The sequence below is a fragment of the Lepidochelys olivacea genome (assembly GCF_965140295.1).
Source record: "Lepidochelys olivacea isolate rLepOli2 genome assembly, chromosome: 3".
NCBI classification, from domain to species: Eukaryota; Metazoa; Chordata; order Testudines; family Cheloniidae; genus Lepidochelys; species Lepidochelys olivacea.
In genome coordinates, this window is record NC_140413.1 from 111,527,644 (window position 1) to 111,552,583 (window position 24,940).

General features: G+C 41.8%; 1 protein-coding gene across 3 annotated transcripts in view; it reads left to right on the forward strand.

The window, feature by feature from the left end:
• The first annotated feature begins 814 nt into the window (after positions 1–814).
• Positions 815–24,940, forward strand: part of GRM1 (glutamate metabotropic receptor 1) — a 269,345-nt gene continuing 245,219 nt past the window's right edge. For 2 of the 3 annotated variants that reach the window (XM_084623346.1, XM_084623348.1), the window contains exons 1-2: positions 815–901; positions 2,206–3,091. In XM_084623346.1, coding sequence (XP_084479472.1) covers positions 2,329–3,091 — 763 coding nt within the window. In that variant the 5' untranslated portion in view covers positions 815–901; positions 2,206–2,328. Of the gene's footprint in view, positions 902–1,303; positions 1,372–2,205; positions 3,092–24,940 lie in introns of those variants that run through there. The other variant, XM_084623347.1, reaches the window with a different exon arrangement.

The window sequence follows — 24,940 nt, forward strand, 5'->3', positions numbered from 1 at the left end:
ATAGGCAACATAGTACATAATCAGCTGTGCCAATGGGAAAGAGCAGATATTACACAGGAAAAAGAAACCAATTAAACAGTATTCACCATGAAACAGTATCTGAATGTTCAGTAGTTAAACACATGTCCTTGTCTTTTTTAAAAAAACCGGACAAATTCCAGCCTCCACAGATATAGAGTTCCCTGAGGGCTAAAGATCTAACTTTAACTTCCACACAGTAAACTAAAACACCCCAGACTGGTGGCGGTGATGCAAGCCGGTCGTCTGAATTATGATTATTCAGTCTGGCATTATTTTAATCTGCCATGACTCTAACGTGCTTGATTTAGATTTATCTTGACCTGAAAACTGGAATCTCAATTTCTTTCTCTTTACAACTGATTTATCTTGTTCCACTAGTTTTTATTTCAACAGCAGACATTAAGAAACCTTCCAAACGAGTCAGACTTGCACATTTATCTACATCAAATACATTTGAATCAGGTTCCCCCCACCCGCTCCACGCATCATACTCTGTTTTCATTTGTTTATGTGACAAGGAGGTAATGAATTACGGTAGCTGAAAGTCAGACAAAACACAATTCTCCAGCAAGGCTGTTTTCTGGGCTATATTTCTTTTCTTGATAACCAGACAATAGCTAAAGAAATTAAGGAGGGGGAGAAATGACTGATCTTTATGTATGAGATAATGGATGAGCCTTGAATGACCTGTTTTTTTTGTTTTGTTTTGTTTTGTTTTGTTTTGTTTTTTCTTGCGGTAAAACAGTGTTGAAGAAAGAGGGCACTAGCGTACAGCCCATATCCTCCCATCTGACTGTATTAGTGCTAAAGCTCATGTTAGCAGGAGAACTGCCAATGACTGCTTTGACCAAGGAAGGAGCGAACTGTCTCACTGATTCAGGTACGTCTCAAGTTTAATCCTACAAATAGACCAAGCTTTAAGGTATAACGCTGCAGATAAAAGATCCAGACAAAAGACACTCAGGCGACACATTCCAGGTCTGTCTGGCTTTCGGGCCAGTTTGAGACGCCTCTTGTGTGTGGCCGTAGGATCGGGAAGGAGAATCGGGACTGGTGGCTCCTCAGAGGATCTTCCCCCCTCTCGTTCTCCCTCGTCCCCTTTCTCCATCCTTCAGGAAAGGGGGAGAGACCCGAGGGGCGAAGCCCTGGCGCGATGCTCAAGAGACCTCCCTCCCCCCCGGACCTCATTCTGGCAGGCGAAGCCATTCGGGAAGGATGGGCTGCCGCAAGCGGGGGGTTTGTCTGTCTGTGTGTTGGGGGGGGGGTCGTGACAGCGTGCGCGATCTTGGCTGCGGTAGCAGCCCCAAAGGCGGAGAAGTTTAGGGGGAAGGCGAGTCGCCGTGGCAGGAGGTAAAGGGCCAGGGCGGGTTGTAGCGGGGTCTGGCTCTCCTGTGCGCTGTCCTGGGTGCTGAAACCAGAGCCAGCCTTGCCTTGCATCGGGGCGCCCAAGCCCGGCTCAGCAAGTCAGTCCGCCTGCCTTCCCTCTCGGCACCCGATCACCTTTAAACCGCATTCAGCTACTTCAGCTGGAACCGCCTGGCTCCACACCTCTGGGTGCCCAAAGTCTGCAGGCAAGGCAGGCGTGCCAAGAAAGCACATCACTACTTTATCTGTGGTTGCCTTAGTAACTAATATGTATTTCCCCCGGCTTTCATATATGTGTCTCTTGTGGAATTTTCCCCTTAACCCCAAAAAGTTAACGTAAGCTGTAATGGATTTATTTTTTTTCTCCTCTGACCTTTAAATGACATTTTCCTTCACTGGAAAGGCGGATTTCTCTCTCTCTCTTTCTTTTTTTTGAAAGTGAAGTCTTCACATCCAAATGATGTTTTTAAATGACAATGAGTGAAGGAAACCCTCTCCCCTCCTTTCTGATATGGCGACCACTGAGGCGATGATAAGATTTTTATCTGATTAACTGGCTTACAAAAGTTTTAAAACCTGTCAGCTATTCTATCATTAGTTTCAAAGGTACAGGCAGCCGCCTCCTTGTCTTAAACACATCTGTGTGTCTATGTATATATTCTTCCTTGAAACTTACATTTGAGAACCTCTTCTGATTTGCACACTGACAAAAATATTTATTTCTCCAAACCCTTTTAAGATTAAACTGATTTTTACTGATTGCTGCCCTGACAGTTTTCTCTAACAAATGTGTGTTATTCCTTCTTCCTATGTCAACAGGATACACTTCAGTACTACGATGACTCCTTTTGCACCTGAGAGCCATTTGTTTAAGGCTATGCCGTAGTGGGATTTAGAGCCACTTGACAAGTGACGGGCGAGAGGCTGGTATTTCCTTTAACAATGTGCAGACAGGAGGAGCCCATGAAATTTGTAACCTGCATTTGGATGACATCCTGTAACAAAATGATTGGAGTGGTGCTGGTGTTTTTCCCTGCTATCTTCCTGGAGATGGATATTCTCCCCAAAAACACTGGCAGGAAGATGCTGCTGTCGGGGGCTTCCTCGCAGCGATCGGTAGCCAGAATGGACGGAGATGTCATTATAGGTGCCCTCTTCTCGGTCCATCACCAACCGCCGGCCGAGAAAGTGCCGGAGAGGAAGTGTGGGGAGATCAGAGAGCAATATGGCATCCAGAGAGTCGAAGCCATGTTTCACACTTTGGATAAAATTAACTCAGACCCAGTCCTGCTGCCCAACATCACGCTGGGCAGTGAAATCAGAGATTCCTGCTGGCACTCTTCCGTAGCACTCGAGCAGAGCATTGAGTTCATAAGAGACTCCCTGATCTCCATAAGAGATGAGAAAGAAGGGATCAGTAGATGTGTGCCTGACTCTCTACCCCAACATCAGAGCAGGACCAAAAAACCCATTGCTGGGGTGATTGGTCCAGGCTCCAGCTCGGTTGCTATCCAAGTTCAAAACCTGCTCCAGCTCTTTGACATCCCCCAGATCGCTTATTCTGCAACGAGCATCGACCTGAGCGACAAAACTTTATACAAATACTTCTTGAGGGTGGTCCCTTCCGACACTCTGCAAGCCAGGGCCATGCTTGATATCGTCAAACGCTACAACTGGACCTATGTATCCGCAGTACATACAGAAGGTAAGTATGGAAAAGCAGCGCACTTAGAATCAGGCTAGTGGATTTTCCTTCCCACCCCTTTTAGCCGCTCTTTCCCCCACACCCAGAGAGCCAGCCATAAGCTTCTGGCGGCAAGCTGAAACACCACTGCATGGCGTGCTACACGGGTTTGTCATTTACGTGGTTCTCTTGCTCCTAGGTCACTAGCAGCGACCATCTAACTGACTAATGTAGAGGAATGCTTTCCACTAAGGAGAGACGGAGTCCTTGACGCTAAATTTGAACAATTAGATTGTGATAGACTATTTGTTTGCCTTGTTTCTCCGGGCAAGTCAACTCCACCCCAGGGATACCAACAGCAATTGTTTTGTTATTAGTAACCTAGCTTTCTTGAAAAAATAAATGGAAAATAATGCAGTCTCCCCGCCCCCATACACACACTCCACCACTGTGGGATCTGAATAGTGTTTCTCTTCAACCAGGGAAGTTAGCGCTGAACAGACTGTTAGATAGTGTCCCAGCTTGTGTTCAAGCGACAGACTAGATGTGGTGAAGTATCAGACCTTATTTAAGTTCAGAGGAGAAGGACTGGCACAATTAGACATGCCCAAGACTCTTAGGTTTGACCCTGTCCCTTTACTTCTCATACATGGAAAGATTTCTCCTTCTTGCATTTTAGACTTTAATTTCGAATTAAAAAGGTAATTAATGTGAGAATCTAGAGCTGAAGTTAATCATGGTATAAAAATCATTCTTAAAGAGAGACTGCCAGTTCTGTTATGAAGTGTACAGATTTTCTATGAGACAAATCCTGAGGGGCTGCTTAGTTTTTATTCAGGCAGAACAGTCACTGATGTCAATGAGAGTTTTAGCTGAGTGAGAACTGAGTCAAAATTGAACAAGAACTCCAGGATTTGGCACTATATTTGTTCTGTATTAATACTATAAATTAATTTCTGGGACTATACACATAGAGGACTGAATCCTGAAGGCATTGCTCGAATATATTTTACAGAAATGTTTTGCAATGAAGTAAGTGTATAGAGGTCCATGCTATTTGACAGGCCCGCAGTTCTAATATTCAGTAAAGTGTTACTACTATATGAACATAAGTAAAAGTCTTACTGTATAGAGACAATTTGTTTTCAACAAGTTTAATTAACTTTAAACTAGTAAGTGAAGGAATTGTAAGATCACACTATTTAAAACTGGAAGCACTGGTTCATAGCTAGACCATTGGTTTTGTCAAATACAACCAAATTTATATTCACAGCTAACTTGTACAAGAAGCAAGCCCTTTCAATCCAATACTGTGACATTTCTATTGTCCAGTCATGCTGCTGAACACCAATTTTTTACATAGTAAATGACAAACCTGATTTTTTGTCATCGCAGCACACCGGTTAATACATTTAGCCAAGTAAATCCATATGTAAATCTGATTTATGATTCCCTTTAAATTAATGAACTAAATAGGCAACTTTGTGCTCAAAGGTCTGGCCAGATGTAAACAGTTGAAAACATATATTGCCATCATGAAAGAAAGAAATCATCAGTTAGACTTGCAAATGTCACATTCAAAGGTGAATTGGATTAACCTGGACATACGAAACATGAAAGTGCTGCAATTTTGAAAAATGTTAGAGCAGGGAACAATGACCTGACATTTGCAGTTCATTTTGTGCCCTGTCACAGATGAAAAAAACAAACTGATGTACAGGGTGTAACCTGAGATACTAAAATTCTTGGATGCTAGTAGATATGATTATATTTTGTGACAGATCAGAGTGAAAATACACAGGAAGGGGCAGCTCCTCATCTGGTGTAAGTTGTCATAGCTCCATTGACTTCAGTGGAGCTACGCCAGTTTACACCATTTGTGGATCTGCCCCTCAGGAATCTGTTCTACTTCTATGTGCATATGTAACTCCCGTTAACATTAATGAGAGTTATCTTCCCTCTTGGGAAAGAGAATAGATTATTAAAGTTATTTGTTATTTTGTTTTTTTTTTTAAATCATGATATAGGAGACTTTTCATGATAGCAATTTCACTCATTACATGCAAGAACTTTTAATTAGCTATCACTTTTTAAAATACCTTATTGACTGACAAGGAGTGCTTCTTGCAGGATATTTTTCTGATATCCAGGGTGATACTTTTGGAAATGTTGAACTAATTCTGTTTCACAGTGTGATAAATTCTTCTGCAGTATCAAGGGATCATTTTTCAGATTACTCAGCTTTCATTACTCCCTTTTGCACGTGTGCACACACACACAAAATGTCTCTAAAGATTGTCTCTAAACCCAATTAAAATATAAATTATATTTAGTTGCACAAGTACATATTTGTTGAGCTCTTTCCCAGAAGAACTATAGAATACCAATTTATAAAGTATGAAAATCTTCCCTCCCTCACCCTTTTAAGGTGAAATTACTGTTCAGGAACAGCGTTGCCTTTACTTTTCTACAGTTTAATATCCTATGCATTCACTGAGATCTATCTAGATTGTGAGAACGCTTCCCTCTTCCCCTTCCCAATGCCTGTGGCATGCAAAGCACCTTTCTACTTTGCATAACCAACACAAAGGCCACTCTCAGTACCAGTCCCTGTGAACAGGGGCTTCTTCATATTTGCTTCCATACCAGCTCACAGAGCAGGGCTAGTGCAACAGAATCTACACCATCCTTGTGGTATGTACCACATATACAACCCCTATGCACACCACGCTTGGGGCAGATTGTGGGTTGTGGCATTATGGCTTGGCACCACCCTCTACATAGGACTCTGAAAAGTGTACACATTTCTTCCAAAATGCACAGGCAGTACCAGTGCAAACTTCCATCATACTGACTTTCCAAAGAGCTTAAGACCTGGGTGGAGCACCCCTGGGAGTTGGACAACTGTTCCCTTCTCATGTCAAATCAATCTTTGGCCCCCAATGCCTCAGATCATTGTAGACACCTGGGCACAAGGAAATGAAATGAGATCACCAATTCATTTGACATAACCACTCAGCGGCTGTCAGATAGCAGTATTCTTCAGGCAGTACCGACCTAGTCTGGATTCAAATAGGTAACCTAGAAATTAGAGTCTCCATAGTCCTTCTCTGATACTCTAAGCCATTTCTGTTCTCTTGCAGTGTCACCTTCAGACATAGCTGCCCAGAACAGTTCAGAGAAAACAAAATAATATCATAATGTATAGATTATTCTATCTTTTAATAATGATCATAAATAATTACCACTTGAAGTTTGTGAACTATACACAGAAATTTGTTGACTATATAAAATGGCTTCCAATTAGTTTATCACATTGGGTATATAGTGACAATGAGGACAGGCAAAGCAATCCAGTTTGTAGTAGACTGTCTTTCTGGTAGTCCATGAGAACATATTCTTCTGTTCATTGAACACATAGAGGTTTATTCTCCATCAGAGTGCAGGACATATGCAACTTCTGGCATGGCATTTACCTGCATAAAATCCCTGCACATTCATGGGAGATAGATCTCTTGAAGATATGGAATATCTGTCTTGTGCAACATTGTTTTCAGGAATACATAAATATTGTAATAAGGTACAAATTACTATTTTATTTTCAAAGGTGTATATAATTCCACTGGAAAAAAATCATTGTAGACTAAAATTGACACATAAAGCTAGGCAGACAAGAAAAGGGCAAGTCATTTTGCTTAATTATGTGTCTCGAACACAGTTGCACATCAGGAAACTGCATTATTTTCAGCACATCTACCTAGACAAATTTGTATGGCCCTATAGTAGCTGCAAGACATTTTCTAGGCTATTGTTTATTTCATGGAACCTTCAAAGAGTATTCAATGTGCAGGAGGACTTGTGGCACCTTAGAGACTAACCAATTTATTTGAGCATAAGCTTTTATGAGCTACAGCTCACTTCATAGGATGCATTCCGGTGAAGTGACCTGTAGCTCACAAAAGCTTATGCTCAAATAAATTGGTTAGTCTCTAAGGTGCCACAAGTACTCCTTTTCTTTTTGCGAATACAGACTAACTTGGCTGCTACTCTGAAACCTGTCAATGTGCAGGGTTGTTGTTGGTGGTGGGATATTTTTTGTTTTTATTTTTGTTTTATGTGCACATGCATCCTCTCAGCTTTTAGGGATGATTCAGGAAAGGATTTCTGTTCAGAAAAGTACTTAAGTACATGCTTAACTCTTAAGTATCCACCGGTCAAGAAGGATGTTTGGTAAATTGGAGATGGTTCAGAGAAGGTACCACAAAAATGATTAAAGGACTGCACAACATGCCTTAAAGTGAAAGACTCACAGAGCTCAATCTGTTTAGCTTAACCAAGAGAAGGCTAAGGGATAACATGATAACAGTCTTTAGGTACCTACATAGGGAGCAGAAATTTGATAATAAAGGGCTCTTCAATCTAATGGGAAAAAAAGTATAACAAGACCCAATGCTGAAAATTGAAGTTAGACAAAGTTAGATTGGAAATAGGGCACGCATTTTTAAATATAAGGATAATTAACGATTTGGAACAACTTGCCAAGGATTGTGCTGGATCAGGGGTGGACTTTTTGGCCCTAGGGCCACATCGGGGTTGCAAAATGGTATGGAGGGCCAGGTAGGGAGGCTGTGCCTCCCCAAACAGCCTGCCCCCCGCCTCCTATCTGACCCCTCCCACTTCCTGCACCCAACTGCCCCCCTCAGAACCTCCCACCCATCCAACCCCCCCAATCCTTGTTCCCTGACCGCCCCCTCCCGGGATCCCCCTCCCCTAACCTCCCCCAGGACCCCACCCCCTATCCAACCCCCCCCGGCTCCCTGTCATCCCCGACCCCCTGGGACCTCCTCTTCCAACCCCCTGCTCCCTGTTTCCTGGATGTGGCCCACGGGCCATAGTTTGCCCACCCTTGTGCTGAATTCTTCCTTGAACAGTTCTTCTAAAGCAGTGGTTTTCAACTCAGACTTTCAACTTTCAACTTAGACTATGTCTAAAATTTCCAAAAGCTTCATTTGAAATTTTTTAGGGGTCCGCAAATGAAAAAAGGTTGAAAACCACAGTTCTAAAAGTATGCTGTAGTTCAAACAGGAATTCATTCAAGGAGGTTTTATGGTCTGTTATATACAGAAGGTCAGACTAGATGATTACAACGGTCCCTTTCATCTTTATAATCTATGAATAAGGCTCAACATTAACTAATGAAATATTTGTCATGATTATAAAGGCTTTTTAATTAAAAGTAGAGGATGTGGTCTTTATCTTCATTTCAATTTGTTTTGTTTTGTTTTGTGGCCATAACTGTCGCATATTCTCCACAGTAGTGATTCACAAGAAACTCAACCATACAACCACTTACTAGTAAAAGGATGGAAGCTGTATAAACTTGGACATGTCAAAGGGAAACATTCTTTTGGCAATATTGTATAATAAGCTTGAGAGTAGAGAATTCATCATGGTAGTTTGTATGGGCTAGAATAGTGGCTCTCAACCTTTCCAGGCTACTGTACCCCTTTCAGGAGTCTGATTTGTCTTGCGTACTCCCAAGTTTCACCTCACTTAAAAACTGCTCGCTTACAAAATCAGACATAAAAATTCAGAAGTGGCACAGCACACTATTACTGAAACATTGCTTACTTTCTCATTTTTACCATATAATTATAAAATAAATCAACTGGGATATAGATATTGTACTGACATTTCAGTGCATAGTATATAGAACAGTATGTAAACAAATCAGTGTCTGTACGAAATTTTAGTTTGTACTGACTTCACTATACTTTTTGTGTAGCCCGTTGTAAAACTAGGCAAGTATCTAGAGGAGTTGATGTACCCCCTAGAAGACCTCTGTGTACCCCCAAGGGCATGCATGTCCCTTGTTGAGAACCACTGGGCTAGAAAATAGCTTTCAGTTTAAAGCTATTGCACTGTTTGGGGTGATGGGTCAAGAAGCACCTCTAGTTTTTTGTATGTCATAAAGAAGGACTTCATTTCTGTTAAATGCACAAGGGCAGTAAATTATGGAAATGGCCAATGGAATTTGTTAAACCAAAAATATGATACATTTAAACATTGTGTTGTTCAAAAATTTTTCAGAAACTATTCTTGATTTATGTGAATACACCCATTGGGCCAGCTGTTTTGCTGGTGCAAACTGGCACAGTTCCAATGGCAATGCACCAGTTGGCAGTAGTGGAGAATTTAGCCCTACATTTTAAGTATTCACCAGATAGTTTGGATTAATAATGTTCAGACTATGGGTTGTTCTCAAACTGTTCCCTTGAGCTACCTATTTACTATTCACAGTGTAACTGATCGCATGGTATGTTTGGAGGAGTGCCACTTTTTTAACATGAGAATGATGGATTCATAATAGTGAATAGCAATTCCAGTACAAATTAATTAAATTTTCAGAATTCAAAAATATTTTCATGAGTACATTTCAGTGGTTATAAGAACATTTGCAAACAGTGATTAGTACGGCCTAATACAGAGCAGTGATTTGTATCTGAGATGTTTATTCACAAATACATTCACCAAGCTATTTCTTCATTATTCAGCCACCCTTATAAACATCATGTGGGATCTCTGAAGCATGGTGTTGTGGGGGAGAAGCAGAAAAATTGAATTTATATTTTTTCAAAACCAAATTTAGTGTAAGCACAGAGACAAATGGAAAATCAAGTGGTGACTGGAATTTTCTCTGCATTGGCCACACTAATTATATTTATAAGAAAGTGGTGAGAAAATCATTTACATTGATTGATGTTGACAAAAAATGTTGCTTATGACAAATACAATAGAGAAGTTATTCAAGAAAACTTCCTTCTTGAAAATATATTACCTTATAGCGTTACTAAATTCACAAAGAATCAAGCTTTTCAGCTGCACAAGTGGCCTCATGAGTTATATCAGTTCAAAAGACTCATCTAACTTCCACACCTGCCATTTCAGCAATATTCCTAGGTTTCACATTTGCGAGTTGGCACACTCGGTTCATTTGTGCCAGTTGCTTCTATTTTTCTCTATTCTCCTCCTGCTTTTAGATTTGTACATCCCACAGTCCCAGTATGCTACAACAGATTTTCTGTGTCAATACAAATTGTTTTAAAACCAAGTCAAAAGAGCTGGGTTTTCTAAACAAGCTATATGAAAATGTCTTTAAAATGTTATTTTGAACACAGAGTTCTTAATATTAAGGCAATCTTGCCTTGGTTTCTCAGTCAGAAAAAACTAAGGCTATGGAAAGTTTGGGTGTCTGATTACTTATGGTAACTGCCATTAAAAAAGGTATTTTAGGAGATTGGAAGGCTTAGGGGATTGACAGCTTTAACAGAATGTAGGGATATTCTCATCTAGATCATTGATTCAAATACAGACTAAGCCATCAGTGATGGACAGTCATTTCTAATGCTGATTGGCATATGAGAAATGAGTTGTGGTCTCTGTATATTTTCTAGCTGACAGGTGTTCACAACACAAAAACCACCATCACAGATGGCACTAATTAACATCCCTGCTTGCAGTCTCAGCAGAAAGGGCAGAAATTGACTCGACTTGGACACTTAAATATACTACCTTCTCTCTTCTAGAGGTGATCTCTTCATATCAGTGTTGAGGCACATTGTTAGAGCAGTGTGGGGAAGTTTGCACATTCACCAACAGTGTTGCATCTGTCCTGTGGAGAAATAGAGACTTTCAGTTTGTAGATATGTCAACCTGGCTTCTTTCACAAACACTAAAAGGAATTTAATATTTAGAAAATAAACTAAACTTGAAGGGATTTCTTCCAGAAGGGTGTACATTCAAGATGAATTAATACATGTACAAGTAGAGGTAGAAGCTTATAGTCATGAATGTATATAAATCTAGGGTCCAAATGGACTCTTAAAATAAGTGGGAGAATTTCTATAGACTTCAGCCGAGTTACAACCACTAACATCAGTGGTGAATGTGACTCTAATTCTTGTCTAGATCCTGCAAGCAGTTCCATGTGGACTCTACAGCAATACAGGATTTCACTGAAGTAAATAGAGCTCCGTGCAGGCTCTCCGTGCATAGGACTCTCCCACAGAGAGCTAGTTGCAGGATTGGGGTCACTGGTTGGAACCCTGCCCTTGTTAGAAAGCCAGAATGAGAAACATAGTTAACAAATAATGTATAAGCAGAAACCCAAACATACATGGCTTTATTAGTAATTGGTATTTGTTTTATTTACCATATAAAACTATCTCTGACTGAAATTTCAGTCTCCAAGCAGATGACTCAACATGCACATGTGAAGGCAAGACAATACACACTATTTAATATGTGCCCTCATTTTTCATTACCCATTAGTGACTGTTGTAACTGCAAATTACGTATAGCCAAATAACACAACATACAAAGCAAATATGACACTAAACTGGGAGGAGTGGTAGATACGCTGGAGGGTAGGGATAGGATACAGAGGGACCTAGACAAATTAGAGGATTGGGCCAAAAGAAATCTGATGAGGTTCAACAAAGACAAGTGCAGAGTCCTGCACTTAGGACGGAAGAATCCCATGCACTGCTACAGACTAGGGACCGAATGGCTAGGCAGCAGTTCTGCAGAAAAGGACGTAGGGGTTACAGTGGACGAGAAGCTGGATATGAGTCAACAGTGTGTCCTTGTTGCCAAGAAGGCCAATGGCATTTTGGGATGTATAAGTAGGGGCATTGCCAGCAGATCGAGGGACGTGATCGTTCCCCTCTATTCGACATTGGTGAAGCCTCAACTGGAGGACTGTGTCCAGTTTTGGGCCCCATACTACAAGAAGGATGTGGAAAAATTGGAAAGCATTCAGCAGAGGGCAACAAAAATGATTAGGGGGCTGGAGCACATGACTTGTGAGGAGAGGCTGAGGGAACTGGGATTATTTAGTCTGCGGAAGAGAAGAATGAGGGGGGATTTGATAGCTGCTTTCAACTACCTGAAAGGAGGTTCCAAAGAGGATGGAGCTAGACTGTTCTCAGTGGTAGCAGATGACAGAACAAGGAGTAATGGTCTCAAGTTGCAGTGCGGGAGGTTTAGGTTGAATATTAGGAAAAACTTTTTCACTAGGAGGGTGGTGAAGCACTGGAATGCGTTACATAGGGAGGTGGTGGAATCTCCTTCCTTAGAGGTTTTTAAGGTCAGGCTTGACAATGTCCTGGCTGGGACGATTTAGCTGGGGATTGGTCCTGCTTTGAGCAGGGGGTTGGACTAGATGACCTTCTGAGGTCCCTTCCAACCCTGATAGTCTAGGATTCTATGATTCTAATATGTATTTGTCGCATTTTGTGACATGTGGGGAGTGAAGTGAAGAGTACTGTGTAGCACAAGCTGTCTTTTCATCTGTGAATTGCCACTGGCTGCATGGCTTGCCTCCATCAAAAACACAGTGTGACATGCCTTTCATTTCATTGAAAGGCATCCCACTTGTCACACAATACTGCGGCCCTCTGACTGAGCAATTTTCATTTGTTTGTGTTCTCTCGTGCATGTTTTTTAAACAATTGAATGGCATAAAAATACTTGTAGTATATTAATAACTGGTGAGGCATTATAGTAACATTAATTATTAGGGACCTGATCCTGAATTCTTTATGTATCCAAAACTACCTATGAAATCAGTGGAGTATCGCTGTGCTAGGCACTTTAGAAATATTGATCGCTAAAATAAATAAGATGCAAGGTCATACCTGAAGTGAATAAAATTATCCACGGCAGTCACAGGTGATAGATATTGGGCCTGATACAATGCCCATGGAAGTCAATTGAAAGACAACCATTGACTTCAATGGGCATTGAATTGGGCCCAACATTCATATTATGTATTGGTCTGTTGAATTATGGTACTAAGATTCCTCAGGCAGTATTACAGATCCACAGGATGCCCCTGTGTGCAACTACATTGATCTCACTGTTCTCTGAAAGGTGTGTAAAGTTTCATGTAGGCAAACAGCATTGTCTTTAGCTACATATTTGAGGATTTTCATGCACGTCTTTTATTCCACCCAAGTAAATTATCCAGTAAATTTAACCCTTTTTTCTATCTGCAGATTGTTCGCAGATTTTTATTTTTATAAATGTCTTCACTGTTTGCAATTGTTTGACAAATGTTTTACACTCTTATTAATATGTGGATAGGTGTATTTGTACAAAACAGCAATTCCCCCAAAATTTATACAAACAAAAATCCACCTGTATAAAAAGCAAACAAAAAGGGTCATGAATTTGGCTGAACTGACAGCATTTCAAAATGTGACTGAATGTTCATGAATACCATTTTACAGTGTTTGACAAGGCTGTAGTGAACACAGTATCGATGCATCTACATACACTAGTTTATAATAGTAGATGAATAACTATATTGGGCGGGGGAGGGGGGAATCTCTCACTTTTAGGCGTGGTCTACACTAGAAGATTAGGTTGGTTTAACTATGTTGGTCAGGGGTGTGAAAAGTCCACACCCCTGTGTGGCGTTGTTAAGCTGACCTAAGTCCCTGTGTAAATAGCACCAAGTCAAGGGAAGAATTCTTCTGTCGACCTAGCTACCACCTCTCAGGGAGCTGGATTACCTACTCCAATGGGAGAACCCCTCCCATTGCCATAGGTAGCGTCTACACTGAAGCGTTACAGTGGCACAGCTGCAGTGGTGCTGCTGTACTGTTTTATGTATAGAGAAGCCCTAAGTCAAACATACCTTTCCAGGGGAGAATATTTGACAACAGTGAAATTGGATAAGAACATCTGTCAGAAAGCATCTTTTGGAGGACAATAGCATCTGGGTTAAGCTTCAGTTCTGAGAGTTGTATGATGCTAGTCCTGCAAATGATTATGTATTTCCCTTTTGCGGGCTCCACACTTGTGAATCTGGAATCAGGACTGGGTACTTAATGTGGCGATCTTTATAAAAGCAGATCATGACCCAGAAGGTTCTTATTTTGTTCTTCTGTAGGAAAAGCCAAGCTAAAGCAGTCTTTACAATACAATTAGCGTGTGGGCGGCGGGTATAATAGGCAAGGGGAAGCATTGCCTCCCCTAGCACAAGCATCCCTGCTGCCTGACACCTGGGCCGTGGTGCCCCCCTGCCTCTTTCCCTCCCTGCTCTGACCCTTCCCTGAGGTTTCCACAGCTTGCTGCTGCTGCCTGAGGTGAGTCTTCCTCCTCTCCTTTCCTCCACCCCATCCCACCTCCTTCCTCGCCTCGGAGGTCCCCGCAGCTGTCGGCCATGTCTCTCCTCATCCCCCCTCCCCGCGGGGTGTTTGTGTGCGTCAGAGAATGTGAGCGGGGAGTCAGTGGCAGACAGGGGGAGTGAGGAGGTGAGCAGAGGGGATTCCTGGGGGTATGTCTACACTGCAGAGTTGTTGACAAAACGTTTGTCTTTCCACGGTACTTAAAAAAGCCTCCCCGCGAAAGACAAACATTTTGTCAACACAAGTGGCAGTGTGAACGTGGCTTTGTTGGCAGGAGCGCTCTCCTGCTGACAAAGCTAATGCCACTCGCAGAGCTGGAAGTATTTTGTTGGCAGAAGTGCTGACAAAGAGTGTTTACACACACTGACTTTTAGCAACAAGGCTGTGTCGACACAGCCTTATCACTAAAAGCTGCATGGTCTAGACAAGCCCTGAGTTACTTTACACAGTGAAAAGAACAGGAGTACTTGTGGCACCTTAGAGACTAACAAATTTATTTGAGCATAAGCTCTCATGGGCTACAGCCCACTTCATCGGATGCATGCAGTGGAAAATATAGGACGATTTTATATACACAAGAACATGAAACAATGGGTGTTACCATACAAACTATAACAAGAGTGATCAGTTAAGGTGAGCTATTATCAGCAGGAGAGAAAAAAAAACCTTTTGTAGTGATAATCAAGATGGGCCACTTCCAGCAGTTGACAAGAACATGTGAGGAACAGTAGGTAGGAAAAATAAAGATGGAGAAATCCTTTTACTTTGTGTAATGACACATTCACTCCCAGTCTTTATTGAAGCGTAATTTAATGGTGTCCAGTTTGCAAATTAATTCCAATTCAGCTGTCTCTCATTGGAGTCTGTTTTTGAAGTTTTTTTGTTGTAATATTGCGACTTTTAGGTCTGTAATCGAGTGACCAGAGAGATTGAAGTGTTCTCCAACTGGTTTTTGAATGTTATAATTCTTGACATCTGATTTGTGTCCATTTATTCTTTTACGTAGAGATTGTCCGATTTGGCCAATGTACATGACAGAGGGGCATTGCTGGCACAGGATGGCATATATCACGTTGGTAGATGTGCAGGTGAACGAGCGTCTGATAGTGTGGCTGATGTGATTAGGCCCTATGATGGTGTTCCTGAATAGATATGTGGACACAGTTGGCAACGGGCTTTGTTGCAAGGATAGGTTCCTGGGTTAGTGTTTTTGTTGTGTGGTGTGTGGTTGCTGGTGAGTATTTGCTTCAGGTTGGGGGCCTGTCAGTAAGCAAGTGAGAGTGATGGGTCGTCCTTCAGGATAGGTTGTAGATCCTTGATGATGTGCTGGAGAGGATTTAGTTGGGTTACGGCGAGTGGCATTCTGTTACTTTCTTTGTTGGGCCTGTCCTGTAGTAGGTGACTTCTGGGTCACCTACTGCAGTTCTCCAACCCCTCAGACAGAGACAAACACCTACAAGATCTCTATCAAGCGTTCTTACAATGACAATACCCACCTGCTGAAGTAGAGAAACAGATTGACACAGCCAGAAGAGTACCCAGAAGTACCCAGAAGTCGCCTACTACAGGACAGGCCCAACAAAGAAAGTAACAGAATGCCACTAGCTGCAGGACAAGGAGCTTGCCTCTCCCATTTTCACCCACAGCCCATGAATTAGTGCCTCTGCTGCTATTGTAACTGTTAGATTATTAACTTTCACTGTTGATTTTAAAAACAGATATTTATTATGTATGTTGCTATTCCCTACAGGAGCTGGTCAGGTTTTTTCCACTGAAGAAAATTTAGATGAAAGTAAAGAAAAAAATAATTTTTGTCTAAATTTTCCATAGAAAATTTGGATTTTTGGGTGGAAATTTGGAATATTGAAAATTTTCAGCTGAAAACCAAAATATTTCCCTCATGGAAGTTGTAGTTTGGATGCCTCATGCTCCCATTCTTTTCTATAGGCTGGACTTTTGGTCAGACGGCTCCATGGTCTCCCTCTTGGAGAGTGAAGATGGTACATCATGGGATAACTGGCTATGGTGCATCATGGGAAATGTAGTCTGTCCAGTGAGCCCAACCTATGGAGGAGAATGGGGACAGGAGGCAACTGAACTGTATCTTCCATGAGGCACCATTTCCAAATTGAAATATTTTGTGTTTTGACTTAATTTTTTTGTTTTTTGTTCAAAATATTTTGATTTTTGGGTTGTCAGTTTTTCAACAAAGTATCAAAATTTTCTGTGGAAAAAAGACACTTTTGTGAAAAAAATTGTATAATCAAACCCCCAATTTTCCATTAAAAGCAGTTTGATAGAAAAATTTTGGCCAACCCTATTCCTAGTCCTGATCATGTGGCAGTGTGGTGGGAGTAAGGCTTATTTTAGGACAGCATAATACTAGTTTATGTGTGCAGCTGTATCAGAAAATTGAAGTAGCCTGATCTATTATACTTTACAATATGTTGACTTCATGTGGAAAGAACACATGACCAAATTATCCATATAGCTAGAATTATTCTGTTATGATTACAATTTCTATGCAATATTTTATTAGCTTTCAATAATCTTTGTTTGGCATTGACTATCAGGATTGAATTTCATGCTGAATTATAGCTCCTATAACTCCATTGACTTCAGTATAGTAACAAGGGGCAAACAAACACAGAACTGGTCCTTAAGGATTGCTTTTAAAAATACTGAGATTTCAGAGTATTAAGCTACTCATGTTGACTTTATTTATACATTCTTGTTCGTGCCCTTCATTATTTCATGTCTTGTTCTCCTTGTCTCTCCTCATTTTATCTATGCCTCTTATTGACCTGTGTCACTTTCTCTGGGTGGTTGCATCCTTGCCCTATTTTACGTCTGAGGACCATAACGGTGTAGTAGGCATTTATGATTGTGTCCTCATGCCAACTGTTTTAGTCTTCCTAATGGAGGGAAACAGAAAGCAAAAGGAATGTTTAATGGGGGGGGAGGGGGGAGAGTGAGCTGCTACAACTGAGGGTTATATACCTGAGATCCAATGGTAATCAATTATGGTAGGTCTCATAGTTTAGTAAAAAGTAAAATTAGTATTTAGTACAGTTTTCTGGTTATACCCAAGTCACTGGAATTAGTGACTCAGGGTCTGAGTCTGTCCTGAAATTTGAGAGAATGGTGTACAGGAAAATTTGTTTCAGTCATGAATTCAGACAGCAACCTACCACAGGTTTTGCCGCATGTATTTTCTCTCACTCTTGGATATAACGTATCCACAATGGAGTATTGTTCAATGTTTGTATTTTCCACTTTGTTGAGATTTTACACTAAATTTGTTCGTATCATAACATAAACAAGGGCTCATGTAACTGAAGAAAGCAATAAGCAGAATGAAAAGATTCATCGATATCATTCTCATAGTATCACTGACTATGATATCACTTTGTACCCAGAATGATATAATTTGTCTGACAACACATGCAAAATAAAGTAAACGTTATGGGAGGGAAATGAAAACTGGAACCTATAGTAGGTGCATTTTTTTTTTGATCGAGCAGTTTCCCAGGAATTATTTAATACAAGTATTTTGCTGGACTACAGTGTAGATGTTTGTAAACATTTGTTCAGGCTAACCACAGAAAACATCATATATTGATATTTTCAAGTGGTCTTAGCATACAATCAATCTAGAAGCACCCTGTGTATGTTGTGATGGCTATCTTCTGGTGTAATAGCAATATTAATATGCTCTCATCTAGGCAATGCAGAATGGATTCATTTCTTGAAAATATGATGTCCTTGTCACATCTACTTGTCTCTCTTCTAGTGAGTCGATATACGTGACTGGGTGAAAGTGATCATTAAATGACAGATTTCATGATTTTAAGGAAAGAAAGGACTGAGAGCACCAGAATAAGGACAATGGATTTCAAAACAGCAGCCATTAACACACTCGGAAAACTGGTAGGTAAGGTACCATAGGAAGAAAATGTAAGGAATAAAGTCGTTCAGGAGAGCTGGCAGTTTCTCAAGGAGACAATATTAAAGGCACAACTGGAAGCTATCATGATGTGAAGGAAAGATAGGAAGAATAGTAAGAGGCCAATATGGCTCCATCAAGAGCTCTTTAATGACCTGAAAATCAAAAATAAATCACACAAAAAGTGGAAGTATGGACAATTTGCTAAGGAGGAGTTCAAAAGTATAGCACAAGCACGCAGGGACAAAATCAGAAAGGCTAAAGTACAAAAAGTGTTGCACCTAGCAAAGGACATGAAAGGCAATAAGAAGAAGTTCCTTACATTAAGAGAAAGTTCAAGGAAAGTGTAGGCCCTCCACTTAACGGGAAGGAGAGCTAATAACTATGACATCAAGAAGCCCGAGGTGTTTAATACCTATCATGATTCAGTCTTCACTAAAAAAAGATAATTGTGCCAGATGCTTAACACAATTCATTTTAACAACAAGAAGGAAGGAATGCAAGCCAAGATAGGGAAAGAACAGGTTAAAGAATATTTAGATAATTTAGAGCAGTGCTGGGCAACCTGCGTCCCGTGGGCCACATGCAGCCCATCAGGGCACTCTGATTGCAGGCTGTGAGACATTTTGCTGACGCTGACCATCTGCAGGCATGTCTCTGCACAGCTCCCAGTGGCTGCGGTTTGCTATTCCCAGCCAATGGAAGCTGCAGGAAGCGGCAGGCCGCAGGGATGCGCTAGCCGCTGCTTCCGGCAGCTCCCATTGGCCAGGAACAGAGAACTGCAGCCACTGGAAGCTGCGGGGGGCTGTGCCTGCAGACGGTCAACATCAGCAAAATGTCTCACAGCCCACAATCGGATTACCCTGATGGGCCGCATGTGGCCCACGGGACACAGGTTGCCCACCACTGATTTAGAGGTATTCACGTCAGCAGGGCCTGATGAAATTTATCCTAGAGTACTTAAGGAACTAACTAAAGCAGTCTCAGAACCATTAACTAGTATCTTAGAGAACACATGAAGAATGAATGAGGTCCCAGAGGACTGGAGAAGAGGGAACCTGTGTATAAAAAAGGACCGAGAAAATTATAGATCAGTCAGCCTAACTTAGATACCTGGAAAGATACTGGAACAAATTATTGAGCAACCAAATTGTAAGTGCCAAGATGATAATAGGGTTATAAGGAATAGCCAGCATGGATTTGTCAAGAACAAATCATGCCAAAGTAATCTACTTTCCTTCTTTGACAGGATTTCTGGGCTAGTGGATGGAGGCAAAGCAGGACATGTGGTATATCTTGGTTTAGTAAAGCTTTTGACACAGTCCCACATGACAGTCCCTTTGAGATAACTGGCTCTGTGGATGAGGGGAAAGCAGTGGACATGTTGTTCCTTGATTTTAGCAAAGCTTTTCACACAGTTTCTCACAGTATTCTTGCCAGCAAGTTAAAGAATTATGGGCTGGATGAATGGACTAGAAGGTGGATAGAAAGCTGGCTAGATTGTCAGGCTCAACGGGTAGTGATCAATGGCTCCATGTCTAGTTGGCAGCTGGTATCAAGTGGAGTGCCCCAAGGGTCGGTCTTGGGGCCAGTTTTGTTCAATATCTTCATTAATGATCTGGAGGATGGTGTGGATTGCACCCTCAGCAAGTTTGCAGATGACACTAAACTGGGAGGAGAGGTAGATACACTGGAGGATAGGGATAGAATACAGAGGGACATAGACAAATTGAAGGATTGGGCCAAAAGAAATCTGATGAGGTTCAACAAGGACAAGTGCAGAGTCCTGCACTTAGGATGGAAGAATCCCATGCACTGCTACAGGTTAGGGACCGAATGGCTAGGCAGCAGTTCTGCAGAAAAGGACCTAGGGGTTACAATGAACGAGAAGCTAGATATGAGTCAACAGTGTGCCCTTGTTGCCAAGAAGGCCAATGGCATTTTGGAATGTATAAGTAGGGGCATTGCCAGCAGATCGAGGGACGTGATCGTTCCCCTCTATTCGACATTAGTGAGGCCTCATCTGGAGGACTGTGTCCAGTTTTGGGCCCCATACTACAAGAAGGATGTGGAAAAATTGGAAAGTGCCCAGCAGAGGGCAACAAAAATGATTAAGGGACTGGAACACATGACTTGTGAGGAGAGGCTGAGGGAACTGGGATTATTTAGTCTGCGGAAGAGAAGAATGAGGGGGGATTTGATAGCTGCTTTTCAACCTGAAAGGGGGTTGCAAAGAGGATGGAGCTAGACTGTTCTCAGTGGTAGCAGATGACTAGAACGAGGAGTAATGGTCTCAAGTTGCAGTGGGGGAGGTTTAGGTTGGATGTTGTGAAAAACTTTTTCACTAGGAGGGTGGTGAAGCACTGGAATGTGTTACCTAGGGAGGTGGTGGAATCTCCTTCCTTAGAATTTTTTAAGGTCAGGCTTGACAAAGCCCTGGCGGGGGTGATTTAGTTGGGGATTGGTCCTGCTTTGAGCAGGGGGTTGGTCTAGGTGACCTCCTGAGGTCCCCTCCAACCCTGATATTTTATGATTCTATGACATGCTCATAAGCAAACTAGGGAAATGAAGTCAAGATGGAACTCCTATAAGTTGGATGCACAACTAGCTGAAAGATTGTACTCAAAAAGTAGTTATCAGTGATAGTTATTCACTGTCAAACTGGGACAACGTATTTAGTGAGGTACTATTCAATATTTTCACTAATGACTTGGAGAATGGAGCAGAGGGTATGCCTATAACGAAAAGGAGTACTTGTGGCACCTTAGAGACTAACAAATTTATTTGAGCATAAGCTTTCATGAGCTACAGCACACTTCATCGGATGCATGCCGTGGAAAATACAGTGGGGAGATTTTATATACACAGAGAATGTGAAACAATGGGTGTTACCATACACACTGTAACGAGAGTGATCAGGTAAGGTGAACTATTACCAGTAGGAGAGAAAAAAAAAACTTTTGTAGTGATAATCAAGGTGGGCCATTTCCAGCAGTTGACAAGAACGTGTGAGGAACAGTGTGTGGGGGGGAATAAACATTGGGAAATAGTTTTTACTTTGTGTAATGACCCATCCACTCCCAGTCTTTATTTAAGCCTAATTTAATGGTGTCCAGTTTGCAAATTAATTCCAATTCTGCAGTCTCTCATTGGGCTCTGTTTTTAAAGATTTTTTGTTGAAGAATTGTGACTTTTAGGTCTGTAATCGAGTGACCAGAGAGATTGAAGTGTTCTCCGACTGGTTTTTGAATGTTATAATTCTTGACGTCTGATTTGTGTCCTTTTATTCTTTTACATAGAGACTGTCCAGTTTGGCCAATGTACATGGCAGAGGGGCATTGCTGGCACATGATGGCATATATCACATTGGTAGATGTGCAGGTGAACAAGCCTCTGATAGTGTGGTTGATGTGATTAGGCGCTATGATAGTGTCCCCGAATAGATATGTGGACACAGTTGGCAACGGGCTTTGTTGCAAAGATAGGTTCCTGAGTTAGTGTTTTTGTTGTGTGGTATGTGGTTGCTGGTGAGTATTTGCTTCAGGTTGGGGGGCTGTCTGTAAGCAAGGACAGGCCTGTCTCCCAAGATCTGTGAGAGTGATGGGTCGTCCTTCAGGATAGGTTGTCGATCCTTGATGATGCGCTGGAGAGGTTTTAGTTGGGGGCTGAAGGTGATGGCTAGTGGCGTTCTGTTATTTTCTTTGTTGGGCCTGTCCTGTAGCAGGTAACTTCTGGGTACTCTTCTGGCTCTGTCAATTTGTTTCTTCACTTCAGCAGGTGGGTATGGTAGTTGTAAGAATGCTTGATAGAGATCTTGTAGGGGTTTGTCTCTGTTTGAGGGGTTGGAGCAAATGCGGTTGTATCGTGGAGCTTGGCTGTAGACAATGGATCGTGTGGTGTGTCCTGGATGGAAGCTTAAGGCATGTAGGTAAGTATAGCGGTCAGTAGGTTTCCGGTTTAGGGTGGTGTTTATCTGACCATCACTTATTAGCACTGTAGTGTCCAGGAAGTGGATCTCTTGTGTGGACTGGTCCAGGTTGCAGTGGGGGAGGTTTAGATTGGATATTAGGAAAAACTTTTTCACTAAGAGGGTGGTGAAACACTGGAATGCGTTACCTAGGGAGGTGGTAGAATCTCCTTTCTTAGAGGTTTTTAAGGTCAGGCTTGACAAAGCCCTGGCTGGGATGATTTAACTGGGAATTGGTCCTGCTTCGAGCAGGGGGTTGGACTAGATGACCTTCAGGGGTCCCTTCCAACCCTGATATTCTATGATTCTATGATTCTATGATTCATGGTGGGATGGAAATTGTTGAAATCATGGTGGAATTCCTCAAGGGCTTCTTTTCCATGGGTCCAAATGATGAAGATGTCCATCAATGTAGCACAAGTAGAGTAGGAGCATTAGGGGACAAGAGCTGAGGAAGTGTTGTTCTAAGTCAGCCATAAAAATGTTGGCATACTGTGGGGCCATGCAGGTACCCATAGCAGTGCCGCTGATTTGAAGGTATACATTGTCCTCGAATTTGAAATAGTTATGGGTGAGGACAGAGTCACAAAGTTCAGCCACCAGGTTTGCCATGACATTATTGGGGATACTGTTCCTGACGGCTTGTAGTCCATCTTTGTGTGGAATGTTGGTGTAGAGAGCTTCTACGTCCATAGTGGCTAGGATGATGTTTTCAGGAAGATCACCGATGGATTGTAGTTTCCTCAGGAAGTAAGTGGTGTCTCGAAGATAGCTGGGACTGCTGGTAGCATAGGGCCTGAGGAGGGAGTCTACATAGCCAGACAATCCTGCTGTCACCCCTAGAACTCCGAGCAGGGGTATTCTATCTGCTACCCAAGATCCATAAACCTGGAAATCCTCGACGCCCCATCATCCTCTCAGGCACTGGCACCCTGACAGCAGGATTGTCTGGCTATGTAGACTCCCTCCTCAGGCCCTACGCTACCAGCACACCTAGCTATCTTTAATCTGGGCTTTAATCTGCAACAAGGCAGACTTAAGTTAGATACCAGGTAAAACTTTCTAATTATAAGGGTAGTTAAGTTCTGGAATAGTCTTCCAAGGGAGGTTGTGGAATCCCCATCACTGGACATTTTTAAGAACAGGTTAGACAAACACCTGTCAGGGATGGTCTAGCTATATCTTCTCCTGTCTCAGACTGGCAGGTGAGGGATGGGGCCTGGACTAAATGACATCTCAAGGTCCCTTCTAGCCTTACATTTCTATGATTTTTTTTCTCTGCATTTTTAGCTTCTCTCCTCATGGCAAGCCACGCTGACACAGGTTGCTGTATTTTCTGCATCTTTTATTTCACTGCTGTTGAATGAATGCTGTCTATTGCAGTAGATCTCAGACTTTTCCACACCGTGACCCCATGTTACAAAAGCAAAAGTTTTGGGATTCCCTCTCCCTCCCCTGATACCTAGATATAGGGAGAGGCAAGTGGTCATGACCCCCTTGGAGCTGTTTGTGACCCCCTGGTTGGGAAGCCACATTCTGTTGGGTTTACTTTAATAGTGAGGGTGAGGGAGTCAGTGAGGCTATTTCCACCCACTCTTCTCCTGCTGTTAATGCAACACATTTTTTAAATTTAATCGCTTATTTGTGTTTCATTATTTGTTGCTGTCATTAGAGTCCATTGAACTTAATCAATAAATAATTATTCCCCTAATGGTCTGAAGGAAGGCTGAGTGGCCCAAAGCACTGCTACTTGTGTGTGTGGGGAGAAGGTCTGTGAGAAGTTCAGTATATTATATATATATATATATATATATATATATAATGGAAAGATACTGGAACACTCAATTTGTATGCCCCTTGAGGGTGATAGGGTTATAAGAAATACCCAGCAGGGATTTGTCAAGGCAAATTGTGCCAAACCAGCCTAATTTCTTTCTTTGACAGTGTTACTGACCTAGTGGATGGGGAGAAGCAGTACACGTGAGATATCTTGATGTTAGTAAGGCTTTTGACACTGTCCCACATGACATTCTCATAAGCAAACTAGGGAAATGTGTTCTAGATGAAATTACTATAAGGTTGATGCACAACTGGCTAAAAGACCGTACTCAAAGAGTTGTTATCAAGGGTTCACTGTCAAACTGGACGGGCATATCTATGGGATACCACAGGGATCAGTCTGAGGTCCAGTACTGTTCAATATTTTCATTAATAACTTGGTAATGGAATGGAGAATATCTTATAAAATTTGCAGATGACACCAACTGGGATGGGTTGCAAGTGCTCTGGAGGATTAGCATTCAAAACCACCTTGATAATTTGTAGAACTGGTCTGAAATCAACAAGATGGAATTTGATAAAGTCGAGTGCCGAGTACTTTGGAAGGAAAAATCCAATGCACAAATACAGTGCTGCTAAGCAGCAGTACTGCTGAAAAGAATCTAGGGATTATAGTGGATCACAGATTGAACAGGAGTCAACAATGTGGTTCAGTTGCAAAAGAAGACATATCATTTTGCGTGTATTAACAGGAGCTATATGTAAGACACAGAAGGTAATTGTCTCAGCACTGGAGATCTCAGCTAGAGTACTGTGTCCAATTCTGAGTGCCATGTTTTGGGAAAGATGTGGACATATTGGAGATAGTCCAGAGGAGAGCAACAAAAAATAATAAATGGGTTAGAAAACCTGTTAGAAAAACTATGAGGAAAGGTTAAAAAAACTGAGCATGTTTAGTTTTGAGAAGAGAAGACTGAGGGCAG